The 16,384-nt window shown below is 42.2% G+C and overlaps 2 protein-coding genes and 1 long non-coding RNA gene across 7 annotated transcripts in view; 1 reads left to right on the plus strand and 2 right to left on the minus strand.

The window, feature by feature from the left end:
* Nucleotides 1-2,040, minus strand: part of BMPR1A (bone morphogenetic protein receptor type 1A) — an 82,397-nt gene extending 80,357 nt beyond the window's left edge. The window contains exon 1 of one of the 2 annotated variants that reach the window (XM_083845366.1): nucleotides 1,873-2,040. The gene's annotated coding sequence lies outside the window, so the exon portion shown is untranslated. Of the gene's footprint in view, nucleotides 1-1,349; nucleotides 1,585-1,872 lie in introns of those variants that run through there. The other variant, XM_083845367.1, reaches the window with a different exon arrangement.
* Nucleotides 2,041-2,164: 124 nt separating this feature from the next.
* LOC310902968 lies at nucleotides 2,165-16,010 on the plus strand. Its single transcript, XR_014587164.1, has 2 exons — nucleotides 2,165-2,604; nucleotides 3,006-16,010. It is a non-coding gene; the product is annotated as an uncharacterized lncRNA (long non-coding RNA).
* LDB3 (LIM domain binding 3) overlaps nucleotides 11,524-16,384 on the minus strand; it is a 121,802-nt gene continuing 116,941 nt past the window's right edge. For all 4 annotated transcript variants that reach the window (XM_083845383.1, XM_083845382.1, XM_083845384.1 and 1 more), the window contains one exon: nucleotides 11,524-16,010. In XM_083845383.1, the coding sequence (XP_083701509.1) occupies nucleotides 15,921-16,010 (90 nt within the window). In that variant the 3' untranslated portion in view covers nucleotides 11,524-15,920. The remainder of the gene's footprint in view (nucleotides 16,011-16,384) is intronic.

Consider the following 16,384-nt stretch of genomic DNA (forward strand, 5'->3'; position numbering starts at 1 on the left):
GTATTCAAACCCTTAACTGTATCTGTAACACATTTGTGCCTGACACTGCTTTGGAAAGCTGTAGAAGTTCTTAGTTATATTGACTGATGCACAATTTAAGAGATATTCCATCAGAGTTAATACCACTATTTTCAATGCCATTTATTCTTTTAAAATATACACATAGCCTGCATTGGTTTCTCATTAAAATTTAAGTTAGTGAATATTCAAGCAAATCCTTCCCTACTTTTTTTTTTAAATACATCGCATAGCTGTGTAATCTCTATACTTCTTCTTGGAGAACAAATACAGCATTACCGTCATTCCTAATTTTAAACCAAGAAAAAAAGAATCAAGCCATCCATCAACTGCTTGCTTTTCAGGACTGCAGGAAGCAGACAGAACCATGCACTGGTTCTTCAGAGCGCTTTTCTTTCACAGCGCAACCCTCCATGGCATTTCATACCACAGCAATGCTCATCTACAGCAAACATCCATTTTAAAAGAAGCTAGCTGACTTGGTGTAGTGCACATCTGAAAAAGCACCACATTCAATCCTAAATGGGATCAAAATTTGGCTGGCCCTAACTTGTAGTAGTTCAATAAGCATGCCAACTACTACGTATAATACAGTTATTGACTTTGGTCACATCACTTATGCTTTAGACCCTTCATTCCTGAATTCAGGCACCCAGAAAAAGCACATTTATCACTTACTGTACAATATTATGTATTTATAATTCTCATAACAAAGCATTCAATTCTCATTGCAAGGGTCTTGATGAGCACCATCAAAACCACTGGGAGTTGGATGCCACACGTTGGGTTTAGGAAGCTCCACTTGATCAGTGAATTCCAACCTCCGGGGTATTCGTTGCTAGCCATTTACCAACAGCTGCCTTCTCCGCTTTGAGTAGGGGCTGGACCCGGTAACAGCCAGGGGTCCCTTCCAAACCCGAACAACTTCATGATTTCAAAGGTTAAGACTCAGGTCCGGCCACATAAACTCACTGTCCCTGCAAGAGAGCTGCCAGTGGGACACACGAAAGCCTGGCAGCTGAAACTCATGGCTGCAAAAGAAGATCCTCTACAAAACTTCACGTTCAAAGCCCACCGGGGCGTGCGCGCCCACTCATACACACAAAACCCAGGGGCAGCGACACCACAAACCAGTCACCTCTAAGGAAGTAACAGATGTACGGCAACAACACCCTGCCTCCTGCGGACACCTGCCGTCAACAAGAACTTGATCCCGACTGCTACAAATACCACAACATGGGGGTTTCAGTGGATATAGACTAAAATGAAGTATTTTAACGTATGGTGGTCTCATGTAGGTTTGTATCTGAGGACGAGGTTCTGCCACTAACCAGAAAACGTGTTCGATCCAGCCGAGCCTCCCACCTCCGAGAGGGGACCTTCCCACGGGCAACAGGCCCCGAAGAGCCACGGAGAACAGCCGGGTACGGACCGCGCACAACCGGGGCCCTCGGAGGGGCGATGGCCCCGCAGAACCACAGCGACCGCGGCGTGGGCCCACCGCGACCCCCGCCGCTGCCGAGCCGAGACAAAACGCAGCGCCGCGGGCTCGGCGGGAGGCCGGCAGGGCGCCATGGCAGCGCCTCAGCCTCCCGAGGCTTGGGCTCCCATCTCGGGCTTGGGGCTCGGCGGGCGGGCAGGGCCCGGCGGCACGGGGGGACGGAGGGAGGGCGATGGCGGCCGGCAGGGCGGCCCCCGGGCCCCCGCAGGAGCCGTCCCGGGCCGCGGGCAGCGCCCCCAGCGCCGCGGCGGGGCGGAGGCGGCCGATCGGCGGCGCCGAGGCACCGGGACGGGACGGGACGGGACGGAGCCGGGGCGCTCCGCCGGCACCCGCGGCCGCGGCCCCGCACTCACCGTCGCTGCGGGCTCCTCATCCTCCGCGGTCGGGGTGCGGGCGGACGGAGGGAGGGAGGCTGCCGCTGCCCCGCAGGCCGCGCCGGGGCCCCGCGGCTCCGCCGAGACGGGTGCGCAGCGGCGGCCGCGCGTCGGGACGGGTCGGGCCGGGCCGGGCCGGGGGGGGCGGGCGGGGCGGCGCGGGGCGGGGCGGGCTCGGCGCAGGCTCGGTGCCGGGCGGGCGCTCCCGGCGCGGGGCGGGGCCGCGGCCGGCCGCGTGCACGGCGCGAGGGAGGGAGAGGGGGAGCGGGGGCGCGCGCAGCCCGACGGCCAACGGCCGCCTCGCGCCGCCCCCCGCCCTCCGGCGGCGGCTGAGGGGCGCCGGGCGCGAGCCTCCCCCCCCCCTCGTGGCGCGCGGGGCGGCCGTTGGGGGGCGGCCGTTGGGGCCCCTCAGAGCGGCGGCGGCCGCCCCGCTCCTCCTCCTCCTCCTCCTCCTCCTCCTCCTCCTCCCCCCGTCCCTCCCCACGGGCTCCCCGGGATAACGTTGGCCGGGAGGAACCGGCCGGGCCTGCTTTTCCTCCCCCGGAGCCCCTCCTCGGGCGGGAGCGCGGGCCGCGGCCCAACGCCGCCTCAGCCGGCTGGGCGCTGCGCCCCGGGCCCCGCCGCCCCCTCAGCGGGGGGCGGCCGGGGAGGAGCGGCGGAGGCGGGATGCGGCCGCCGGCTGGAGGAGGGACGGGCTGCCGGACCCGCGGAGTAGGTGGTGCGGGGGATGAGTGCGGCAGCCTGTGTGCGAGGCGGGTTGGGGGCCTGCGTGCGCGGTCGGGCGGCCGGCGAGCAGCTGCGTGTGGAAAAATGAGGGCCTCGAACGGGCCTTTTGGCTCTGTGGAAAAATAGCCCTGAGAAGCCTGGCGTTCCAGTGCCTCTGTGAGGCATGAGAGTGCCGCTGCAAAGCACAGAATTATTTGCTTTCTTCCATTTCCTTTATCTCTAAAGGAATAAGCCCGGTTAGTTAGATTGGAATACATTATAACTCGTGCAATGAGCTTCTTTGCTCGCTGATAAGGTTGCTAAAGGCCATGATTTGCATTGCATTTCCAAGCTCCTCGTCATTAGGGCAAATTACCAAAGTAACAATTTGTCTGTCTGTCTTCAAGGGATGTCTCCCAAGAGCAGCGCAGAAGGAGCCTTAATGACAGTGTGCCATATGACAAGGAGGCTGCACAGTTCCCACCCTGCCTGCTGTTTTTAATCCTTCACTCAGCGAAGTGGCAGCGGTTGTGTTGTTGACATGGTCTTGCCTTTCAGTTGTCCCATTACATGGTTCTTCTGCATCAAGAACTTTGTACGCGAAGCCAGCTATGGGGGCATATGGATAACAAAAACCTACTGACTTTCCCTTTGCTGTAGCCCCAAACACCTTTTAATCATCAGGAATTGCTAGTGTCAAGATGCCTGCCCAGATAAACTGTTTCTAGAGAGTAACCAATTGGGAAGCAATCTCACTCACGGATTCCAAACAGCCACATGTGCTTATATTGTGGGAGACGCTGGTTTGCTCACTGTGAGGGCCTTTCCGCGGTCCAGCTCTAGTTTGCGTGCTAGTATCAGATAGGATCTGTATTGTGTACTCCACTCCAGAGATGGCACCTCAGCGCTCTCACATTCGCTATAGTCCACATGCATTGTACGCACAGATTGTTAGGCAAGTGCTTAGCCTGCACACCGTCCCATATAGCAAAACAAAAGAGGAAATGTAATTTCAAACCTATCAGCTTTGCAGACTCTTTTAAAATGCAGGCAATTAAAGGCACACCTAGTAACTGTAGGTGGCCAGATACTACAGTGAGCGGCATTTAAAAATACAGGTCTTGCCTTACTAGACTTTTGGAAAAAAAAAATCTGATGATGCAGAAAAATCCATTGGTGTCGAAAACAAAGACAGCCTGCAAGAAAGAAAAGCTCACAGTGTTCATGCCAAGCAATACAGAACTTGTATGCTTATGTTTATAATTTCAAAGGAAAATATGAGTCTGCTGTTCCTCCACTCTGTCTACTATCAGATTATAGCAACAGAATAGACACTCAATATGGAAGAAGAATGCAACATGCGTGTGTGTGCTCCCAAGCAGAACCAAAGCTGTTTGAGCTAGCATCTCTTTAAATAATAATCTGCGTGGTAATACAGTCCTGGGCTTCTCAGATGTTGGATAGTGATTTGAATCCAGCGAGCCTGGATTCAGCAAAAGCCACTAGCCTTGAAAGTTGTTTGACAGAAACAAATCTATTTCGAACTTTGTACAAAACAGATCATTTTCAACCAATTTCTGATAAGTAAATTTGCAAATCACAGAAGTTACTGGCTCAGCTGCTACTTTTTAAGGCACTCAGGCACTGAAGTGGTATCACTCAAGTGATAGCCCCTGTCAGGTCAGAAATAATGTTGCTGAGGATGAGGTTTGCATGGCCATGCCAATGTGTCTTTTTGCTGCATTAGTAAGGAGTATCGGGCTGTGTAAATACTAGTCTTAATCACAAAATAAATTCAGTAAAAGTAAACTACGTTATCATAATATATGGGCTGTAGGAGACAGAGCTGAATCTTGATGTAAAATGATGAATCGGAACAACCTTAAAAGGTATTTGGATCACAGGATTGTGAGGGATGTCTAATGAAACATCGCGTGGAAAGTACTGGTATCTTTCAAAACAGTGCAGGACTTACAGTATGGTTCCAATTTTGTGTAGGTATAAACTGATTTTTTGAAACATATGGATTAACAACAAAAGTATGAAAACAATGTGTTTAGACTAAAATTCTGCACTGACAGTCATACAGCTGTGTGAGAAGAGGGGATTGCCGGCCAATGCTGATGCACGAGACGTTCGACCTGGTGATGCAAGAGCCTAGTTGTATTTCCCCTAATGAGAGTAACTGTGAAAATTTAACTTCAGATTTTTGTCAAGGATAACACGAAGAATCAAACCTGTTTTGTTCTGTTTTGGTCTGTTTACCTTGCGGGATAGGTAGAGATACCTGTTTAAATCAAAGACGAATACTTTAGGTGATAGGCACTCAGAAAGACGCAGGGTTCCAGTCACCTAGTTATCAGTAACAGACATCTCACCTGGTCAGGATTTAGGAATCTGCAAAAACTTGGACACGTCAGGTTCTGGTAACATGAGGTATTTATTTTGTTAATGGAGCAACACTCACAGACACTGCAGTCAGAAACACTGAAAATAAACGTGTTCATTCTACATTTGGCCAGGACGGGCTGTGGAAGCCTAGCATGAAATACAGAAAGAGCAGTTCAAGACTGTCAGGATGAAGAGAGCTGTATTACAAAAATAAAATCATGATTTTTGGATAGCCTTCCAGCTGCTTTCTTTGTCATTTCCTCTCCAGAAATTTCTTATTAGTTCTTGGAATCACTTGGGAACTGCAAATCTTAAATATCAAAAGATCGTTAAGAACAAAGGCGTATGTATAGGTAGAAGGTCATCCATGTGATAGGACATTATCTTTGTAGATCCTTCTTCACTTCAGTCTCTGGAATTCATATGTCTAAAATCTGTGGTCCAAATGCATTTTTGAAAACTGTTTGCAATTAGATGAGTGCTTCTTTGTTACTGTTACCAAAATAAATATTCCATGTTACATATTAAGAGAATATTACCCTTCAGACAGGGACACAATTTTTTCACTTTAAATGATGTGAATCTGGCTTTGCCTTTTTCCAGAATTGTTTTACCTGAAAACACATTCTTTTGATTATAGATTAATTGAGCTGTCTATTAGTTAGACATGTCATGGGTTGTATTAAGTGTTTTAAATGTAAGCATAATTAATTCGATAAGGCAGAATCAATCTGTGAGGGAAGGTGTTTTGCAAAAATCTGTGCTCATGAAGCACTGATATTAAAAAGGAGGAAGTATTCATCAGCATTGCAAGCCCCGGGGAACCTTCAGCCCAAAAGGCGTGATGTGGAACCGAGCACGGGGCAGGACTGGAGAGCGCTGGGAGAGACTCCAGAGAGTGCCAGCTGCATGTGCAGAGCACAGGCGGGAGGAAACAGGAAACTCTTCCCACAGTGAAGCACTTGGTGTATTCCAGGGTTCCTTCTTGGTCTCTGCCAACCAGATTCTTCTTTAGCCTTGTGCACGCAGACAGCGAGGAAGGAGGACGTAAGAGCTGTCTGTACCTGTGACATGCCTTAGGCAGCTGCTGGAGGATGCAAATGGATTCCTTAATGAGCCCTGTAGTAGGGACCACAACTGCATCTTGCCAAGGGTGTAGTAATGGGAGTGTTTTGCCTGATTTTACAAGTGCTCTAGGAGACATTTTGCAGTCAAGAACCAAATTTCCTGTTGCTTTTTCTTTTTTTTTTTTTTTCCTTTCTATGCCTTGTTGAGCTTCGTGTTTGTTTTTTCTTGTTGTTTTGTTTTTTGAGAGCTAGGAATATGTTTTCCCCTATATGCAGGCAAATAAAATATAGAAAGCCTTCATTTGCTCTCACAAGATTAAGTGTTTAGGGTTAGAGTCTAGTGCTGATTTTTAAAATGATATTCAGAATTAACTGCCACTCTGCAGTGCCAAATGATCTGCAAGGAAGCTTTAATTATCAGCTTCTCTCTGAGAATATTTATAATACGTTAACATATATCTGTGCTTCTCTACCTTTTATTGTAGGAGGCGTTTGTTAGTTACAAGTTTGTTACAAGTTTGGGTAATCCTTAGATCCAAAACCATCTCCTATTAGCTTTTCTCCTATTGATGCTGAGGCTTCATCTCTCCAAGCCTTTTTAATAAATAATTCAGTTCTTGACCACTGTCCTTTTCAGCTACAGAAACTGAATGCTAAAATAGAAAATCTTTTTTAGCCTGCTGTTAAACAAGGAGAACTCTTTATAGTACAGAAAAATGTCTGTCTTGATATAACTTTGTCCTCAAGAGGTGTGGATTCAGGCAGCTTTGTTGCTGGCAGCTATGGTGGGTAGTGTTGGGATTTACAAAGAGGGACATTTACAGAACTGAAAATGTTGTGTTCCAAGGTTGTTAGAATGAAAGAGATCTGAATCCTATACAAAACAAATGAACCAAATAATTATAATTAACCATGAATGCATCACCAGTAAATAAGAAGAAATGCAGCAAAATACTCTCATTTACCTCTTTTTTTCCCTACTCTCACACAAACAATGTAATACAGGTCCTACTAAATCAAAAAGAAAAAGATATGCTTGTATTTCAGTCACAGCAGCCACCTAATCAATCTAAAAATATGTAATGAAATTAAAAGCATAGAAATTAAGCTCTTCTCCCTCAGTCTTGAAGATACTTGAATATGTACGGGAACTTGAACAAGTTTAAAAAAAACATCACGTGCAACTAAAAGAAACTCCCGACAAACAATCTGTAACCTCCTTTGCTTCCAGTGAGAAATGGCCTGTGTCTGCAAATCTCTGGATTTGGCAGCTATACCTAATTCAGTTCAAGCTCCCACTGACATCAGCAAAACATTACCTGATTAGGAATGCAGGATTGGATCTAAGATAGTAGCATATTAAAATGCCATTATAAATTCAAAAGCTACTACCCAAAATATAAAATGTTCAAAGCAATTGAACAGCTCTCAGCGTACACATTCAAAATGCTAAACAATAGTAGCTATTGCACGTGTGACCATCAGGAAACGCAGCTGTGCTTCTTTGTGTTACAATTAATTGCTTCCGTTGTATATAAAATTGAAAGTATTGGTACTCTGGGGCGGAAAAAGGATATCCTGATACACTGCTCCTGTTTCCTTAGGAAGACCTATTACTGAACCTTTCACCATTAATCCAGTTACAATGAATTATCCTGTGATGAATAAAGGAAGGGTAAATTGGGTGGTTAATTGTAATGTTAACGGCACTTTCTCTCTACGTTTTCACACTCTTACATTTATATCTAACTTTACTCTTTTCACATGTGCCCTCTTTGATAGGGATGGTTTACTTTTAAGTAGTGGAACTTAATAATGAAAAGTCCAAACCAAACATTTGGCTTGAAGATTGTTCCTTTTTCTTTTAATGTTACTAGATCAGAAGAAACCAGAAGACTTTGTCACTGTTCGTTAGCAGGATGAGTAAAAATCTTCTCAGCTTAAGTTTTTGTGGCCAGATTCTCTGAAGCTGGCACACAGAGATGTAATTTATATCCTTCTGTGCCAATAAAGTTCCCGAAGCTGGAGGGGGATGGGATGAGAAGTCTCACCCAGAGTTAGGAAGCAGTAGTAACAGCCCAGCATTTCTGTTATGCGCTTTTTTTTTTTTTTGGTGAGAACTATGTGAGAGCAAAGACTGTTTGAGGTTGTACAAAATAGTGCAAATCTGGTCCCTAGTGATATATGCTGCCCCCAAACTTTAATATCTACTTTTTAATAACACTGAACTTTTCTTCGTAGGGAGCTTCCAGAGAGCAGCTTCTGTGATGGCTTAGAAAATCAGTGACGTCTCCAACAGCCACATAAGTCTATAAAAGGGGGATAACGTGTTTTGTATTTGCTACTAAGAATTTAATCTCTCAGGATGTTCCCCCTAACCATAGGCATGCATAGGTGTAATTAACACCACCAGCCTGTTTAAAATCCGTAAGATGTGTAACATCACCAAATAAGTGATGTGGGGGAATAGTGGAGTCCTTCAACATGAGCACAAATAAATTCTGTCAAATGAACCGAAATCTTTGCAAATTTTAATTCAGTCTAGTCAGGGTCATAGAAAAGTAATCGCAGAATGCCAACTCAGAAGAGCTGCCATTGCAGAAACTGGTCTACATAATACAGATGGCAGAAAATCATCATCCACATAAAATACACTTGTATTCTCCTTCTTTTGCTGCAGCAGCTGGCACTGGAAATACTGTCTCAAAAGCTAACTGTGCTCTGTCATTATTCCATAACTAGAGTTTAGATTCAGGTACGCTATATTTGATGTGACAGCTAGAACCTGAACCCCTCTGGCTAGGACTACCACATTTCTTGCAATGATTTTTTGGCCAAAAGTATGCGCAGTGTAGCATAGATGCTGTGTAATGTACATCCAGTAAAGCAGAAACTTTCGCTAAGTGTCATATATATTGTGTATCCACAATAAATCTCAGTAAATCTGGTATTTCCAGGATGCATTAGGCTGAGTACATTTCCACTAGCTTCACAGCACATTACTTTGCTTCCTACCCCAAACTATTACACAGCTTGCAAGCATGTGTAACAGTAACTCAGTTCAGGTTTCCACATGTGCAGAAAACATAGACAAATTTATTACGTCCTCAGAATCAGCACGGGATAGAATTTCCCGGAAGAAAAAGAAAAATGGTCATGGAAGATGCAGGCCTACCACCGGCATTAGGTACTGCAGAACAACATCTGGTTGTGAAATGTAATTGTTTTTTGTTTATAATGCATAAATAAAGTTCTTACTTGTCATCTGAAGTGGTGTGTTTTTTATATGAAGCCAGATTTTTGAAAGCGTGCCCTCCTTTCTGCTCCCACATCTCCCATGCTATGCCAAGTCTAGAGGAGCTCTCTCATAAAGCACAAATACCTGACAACAAAAGCTAGGTCTCTGAGTGCATACAGTTTAATGCTTTATTATTATGCTACGTATAGTAAATAGACTATACAACTCCAACAATTTAGGCTGAAATACTGCAAGTATAAAGTGCATCCAGTTAAAGGGAGCCAGAGACTCAATTCTGAGTAGAGTCTCCTGTTTCAATTCACGCACGTTCCATACATGAATTTATGCATGGTTGCATTCATCAGCATTAAGATGTCTTTAAACCAAGCTAAACCTTGATCCCAACACTATTTTCCAGTCTATGTATGATTAGATCTTAAAATTAATAAAATACTGTAAATGTTTCTTTTCTTCTGAAATGAGAGCCTTTGAGATTATGGATATAGATATTTATAAAGCTTCCTAGAAATCCAGAGCAACCCCTATAATGCACCATAAGAATAAAACGTTCCATAAGAACAGCAACTTTCCTAGCTTTCTGGTAGCAAGCTGTATTCCTTCCACAAGGACCATCACCTTTATTAAACTGAAAGTTATATTTTTCTTTTTAATGTACATCTCGTAATTAAAGGAAAAATAAATAATAGCTTCAGTTTCAGAAAGACCTCAACTCTTTTTCAGTAACACTGCACATAGTAAGCAGAAAAATTTCCATAACATCTTTGTCATTAATGAAAATAATCTGAATTCTAAAGTAGCAAGATTATAATATATTTTACAGCACAGGAAGATGTATTAATGACACTTTATGCATATTTATTGATTATTCCCTCACGGTTAAAATCTGGAAAATTTTAAAGGAAAAACATGTTCAAAGGGTTAGTTTCTTATGAAAAAAAATCAGTTTGTGCTTATTACACAGAAAAATCGTGTGACTCAGTCTGACAGTCCTTATTAATACATTTGTTTCTGTTTTCTTTTGATACAATCTTCCTAAGACAGGAGGAACTGTATTTTTAACAGATATCTAAGGGCATGTTTTATATGCATACGGCAAAGAATTTGTGCCTGAATATAATCTGAATCTCATCCATAACTCTCTGATTTGGCCGAGAGAACAAAGCATTTCATTGTGTATTCAATAATGGTTTCAGCAATCTCATTCACACATTCCTTTCTTTCTTAATCAACAGAAACTGGCAGAATTTAAGATTCATTATTTAGGGGGAAAAACAATGCCAAAGCCTATAGTTTTGAAATCACCATTTTCTTCAGAGCAAAGTATAATCTCTCTTCTATTAAGAAGCTCTTAATGCAACACCTGTCATGCTATTTTGAACCATGTCCTTCTCTAATGAACTTTGCTCTGTTCACTTTTTGCACCCTATTAGCTGGCATAGTACTGTGCCTCTATTGCTTCCACTTCCTACAGCTGAACTCTCCCGGGATCATGGTGCACTGTTTAGGCACCAATGGCTAGTGCAAAGGTTAAAGGTCAGAACAGACAATCTGGAAAAACAGCAGTTCAGAACTGACAGCAAACTGGGTACATTCTAGTCATTCTTATGAATTGTGTTTTACCTTAAGCACACTGTAAACAGAAATTATGGTATAAAATAAAATCAGAGTGTGCAAAGTTGCAGTTTCTTATGCTGTACTTTGAAATGCCATCGAAAGCCAAGTCTGTCCATTTATTATCTAAGTTTTTAATTAGGTTTAATATAATTAGTTGTACCTTTAAAAATACCGCATGCCTGAGGGGTGTGGATTAGGAATGCACAAAATGGCTGTTCTAATAAGCCATGCTGCTATACGAAGACATCCTTTCATTTGGAAGTACTTTTTGGCACTAGAGTTCAATGAGAACATTTAAAGCATTTTGTATATTATTTAAAGTCACTTCTGCTAAGAAACGGAAGAACACCCACCTGAATTTAGGTAATCAAACTTTGTTCTCAGATGCATCCATGTAACCCAAGACAGAAGTTACCCATTCCTTGTAAAGTTACTATAAACAGTAGTTGTTGACACAATAAGGTCTGTGAATATACAAGTCGTGCTAAGTTACAACACGTACTGTTAGTACACTACATCTTTTAAGCACACTAACATTTGTTTAAAACAGCATAATTTGGTTAATAAAACATTCAAGACTGATATACAATAAAGTTGAAACCAATGCTTTTAATTTTATTTTCAAATCTGAAGTAGAGAATACAACCTTGTATACGCTTTCTTATCGGTACTACATAACTAAAAGCTGTCAGCTGTTCACATGCCATATTAATAAATATACCCAAATCATAAAGCTTTAAATGTATTTGTATATTTCTTTTATTACTAGACTGTTTTATTCATGTTGGCACAGATAATCCATGCAGAGTACAGTTACTCACACCTCATAAACCATGCTATATTCTGTTTCTGAAATAACTAGGAACTTAAGAAAAATATGTATCTAAAAGCAAGGGCACTTGTGGCATCAAGTTGACATGTCAATATTTTATAAAACCTAGACTTCTAGTATGATCACTGCAGGCAAGAAATCACTCAGTTTCAAATTCCAATGTTTATAAATACTAAACAAATTAATATCTGCTACCTGGAGACAAGTATTGCCAATAAATACTAGTGTGCCCAGCATTAGACACTAAGTGTGTTCAGTGCTGTGGACATTCACATTATTAAACATAAATATGAGTAGCCTTTAACAAAACATTTCACCCAAAGCGCTGACCACTGAAGGACCAAAGTAAAATACTTTTCCTTGTTTTAAATTAATTTTAGAAGTGTGCTATGTGTGAATCCAATACACTAAAAACTAACATGTAAAAGAGGTCAGTGTTCTGCTTTTTTTCAGATAATAAAAGCAAAGTCTTCTTTGGAAATGTTTAATTTACTCTTTTCTGCTAAAACAGCAGAAAAAGAGAAAAAGCATTAAGATCATTTTTGAAGCCTCTGACTGAAAAGAAACTGAACACTTTTTAATTAGATAAAAGACGGGTCTTCTTATTTGATCATTCAGAGGTCCAGGATCTTTATTTTATTATGTAAAGTCCCATGATAATTAGAATGAATATAAATATTTAGAGGAACTTATGACTTATCCCAGGCATCAGTTACAAGACATAAAACATAAACAAGTACACATTATTCATCTTGCAAACACTATTTTTGTACAGCATTTATATTCAGTGATAGTTGCAGGGCCCTATTTGGAATTATAGATCTATCTATGCATCTTCCCCCCCATATCACAAAGGTGAGATGTGGCAGAAGAGTATCAGCAGTTAGGTGGGATTCTACCCCTGTGAAAGTTAAAATACTATATTACTATTCACAAATTTCTGGTTCGCATATGTGCAAAAAATATATTTTATTATAGATATCAAGGGCAGGTAAGTGGATTGCCTACTTTTGGACCATATTATGAAGCAGCACAAGTCAAAACAGGAAATTTATTACATGATAATCCTCAGGGTATCTCTGTTCTTCACTCAGAGATATCACTGTACCTCATACAGTGATATGTAAACTAGCTTTAATCTCACTTGCTCAGACACCAGCTGGAGTCAGGGCATGCGTTACAGTGCAGATTAACTGTCCAAGGAAATTTTCAGGACTCTGTCAAGTTAGTACAGCTCCCACTGAAGTCTGTGCTGCTACATCTTCTCTGTTGTGACTCCGCAAGCTAGCTCAGCTATACTTACATATATTGCATTCACCCTTCTGCACTGCTGACTTCAAAATTACTAGGTGGGATCCTGGATCTTTCTTGCTCACCCCTTCTGTATACATTCATATGTGAGCTCCTTGTACCCTAATTTCTTGCTACAAGACCTTTCCTTGACTGTAGCAAGTCATCCTAGCCATTCCTCCCTTTCACCCTCTGCCCCACCTCGAGTATCTAATATGTCAACTTCGTGCAACTGGCCTTATCTAGCTCTTCCTCCAGCCCCAGCTTCAGTAAGGACTTTCCCCATCTCCTCAACGCCTCACCTTTCCACACCCAACTGGAGGCCTCCCAAGCCCCCACATTCTGGCTGTTGTGGGTGCTCTGCCCTCTCCGATCCAAGCCTCACTTCCTCTGCCCCTGATGGAAGTCCTCCTATGTCCCACACCACTGTGCACCTGAGCTCCTCACAGGCTGACCTGGGCCACTTCGGCTGGCAATCTCCTTGTAAACAGGGAGAAAAGGAGCAGTCCCAGCCTTGCAGCCTAGCACCATCTCTGCACAGACTGTACCCCTGCCAAAGCTGCATCTGCTCCTCTCTGACCATCTCCAAAATGTTACGATAGAATCGTAGTTACAACCTTCACTCCTTAACAGTGACAGCAGAGGGAGCTTTTAGGGACACTGAGGGTGGAGAGGGAGAGAGAGACACACACACACACAGATCAGATCATAAAACTCCTGAGGCGTCACATGCCCTAGTACTTTGTGTCCTGCCAAGGAGCCTGACTCCCTGTTTTGAGAGTCTGATGTTGATAGTAAGAGACTAGTCCCAGTCAGTGGGTAACACAGAAATCTGCCTATGGAGCATCTTCAATGCAGTCTTAGTATATAATATGCTGATACAAATTCTCTTAAATAATAGAGAATAATTCACACCATTTTGTTGATGGCATTCAAAAATTAAAAGGAAATATAGAATTGTCTCACAGTTTTAAAAAGGTATTTAATGAAGTTAAATATGATTGATCACTATTTAATTTCCATGACTACAGTTAATTCTTCTGGAGAATATTATAAGCCCAGAGCTTTGGATTTTGTGATCAATGGAACCAGATTTAAACCAGCCCAGCACTGACTGAAAACAGAAAATGTGTTTGCTATAGAAAAACAAAAGGCTTTGCATATAATGTAGTAATTTTAGAATAATTCATGCGTAAAAAATCTGACCCTGTAGCACTCAGGTCAGATCACTGCTAAGATCAGTGAGAACTATGATACCTACTGAATAAACTCAGGTCATACATGTCAGAATTGCCACAGGCAGTTTAGGTTGTTATTTTTTTCCAAGATGTGGACTGCCTCCAAGCTAACTTAGTTCACATTTTAGAACCCCAATTTTCTTCTATTTCCTCCTTCCCCCACTTCTCCCCAAAGCTTTGGATAGTTTTTCATCACTAAAAAGACCTATTTTCTTAAAATGGGCATTACCCATAGGAGGGAAAAGGCAGACAATGCCAAGTCATTCCTGGTTACTCAAAACAGAAGGTACAAGAGGGTGCAGGTGGCACCAGAATGTGGCCCACAGAACTCAGCCTCAGCAATACTAATTCAAAACTGTCAGTACTACAAGCTGTCAACACACAATCACAATTCTCATTTAAACAAATTAATAAAACTTGAATAGTGATCAGGCTTTCCATTTTAAGTCCACTTTCTATTAGACATAACTGTTGTCTCCAATGCAAAAGTCGTTGATATTTAAAATTAAAAATTAAAAATCATTACCAGTACTACAAGTATTGCTCTTTTGAAAAAAAAAAAATGTTTGATAAATGTTTGAGCAACTTGAAAGTTGTAGGATCGAGTAGGGAGCTTTTGCAAGCTATTTACCACTTCCTAGTTGTAGTAAATGGAAGTGAGTCATCATTGTTAATCAATGTGAAGATCCAGATGTAGATTCTGATTTCCCACTGATATCAATGGGAATTAGAAGCCAAAGCAACTTTCCATATTTTTTTTTCCACAAGAGAAAAGGCAATCTGGTTTTGAATTAATAGCCATTTTTCCTTTTCAGCCAGCCCTATTCCATTCAATTTAAGAGCAAGCTGGAAAAGCCAGTTGCCCTCTTCCATTATGATTTAAAAGTGAGGTATCTACCACCCATGTAAAAGCCCAGTGCACTAGCAAGGTTGACCCAACTTGCTTTTCTCAATCTCACGGGGGTGTGGAAGGAGTTAATTAATTCTATTTCCACTTCATTCTCAAACTAAGTTAGTCATTGTCTCCTAGGCTTCCCAGCTACATATGCATTCAAGGCAAACTTCTTATTTGGAAAGAATCTAAAGTATTTGATGCTATGAGGTAGCACCACAACATAATGGAATAGCACACACTTTTCATAGAGAAAACCCTAGCCTATTTATTTCTCTTTGAAAGCTATGGCCTTTGGTTCTACATACTATTGTTCACGTAGCACTTACTCATTCTTTGTAGGGAAGAAAATGAGTTATTACAAGAAGGACTTTTCCTGTTATTCTTAAACACTAGTGTGTGGTCTAAGCAGTAAAACCGCAGTGGGTAGTTCATTTGAAACTGTATTTCTATATTACATTTTATATTACAGGTTTTAATCCATATTTCTCCAAACTGCTGCACTAATAATCTATTTTCAAATAGACTAGTTCTTTTGTTTTTGATTATTCATTCAGTAGGTTTTTGTATGAACCATGCAAATGCATGTTCTGCTTATAAGAAAGAGATTAAAATTAAACTTCAGAAGTATCAACTTCCTAGCTTTTACCAAGAGAAATGCTAGTCATGGATATCAACTTCGTAATTGCCCAGTTAGTCATCACTTTTTCCCAACATTACTGACTTCCAAATCTTTTTTTTAAACATTGATGGCATGGGCATGTTTCTTGCACAGTGGCTTATCCTTCTTGGAGTAGAATGGTTGACCTTCCAAATTCACATGGCATACCTAGAGTTAATAATAAATACAATCAGAAATCACAGAGGAAAAAAAGAGAGAAAGAGAAATGGAGAAAAAAGAAAGAAATGTGATTATCAATTTGAACTGTATTTTTTTTCTGCCCACACATTTCTTTGCCTATGTCTAGACAACACAATACAGAAGTATGTTTGATTTCCAGGGTCAAAGTGCACGCCCTGGCAGGTTTCCTACTCCATGCTGAAGTTAGGTCTTGGTTTGCATCAGCTCTCAACTCCGTATTTTCCTGCCACCACTATCCACTAAGTTCACTAGTTTCCATTACGATGAAATCTGGACACTTAACCGTCTTCTGCATGGCATGTCCATAGTGCCTACGCAGACCTCAAGGAATAGGGGCACAC

Source organism: Anser anser, assembly GCF_964211835.1.
Source record: "Anser anser genome assembly, chromosome: 7".
NCBI lineage: Eukaryota > Metazoa > Chordata > Aves > Anseriformes > Anatidae > Anser > Anser anser.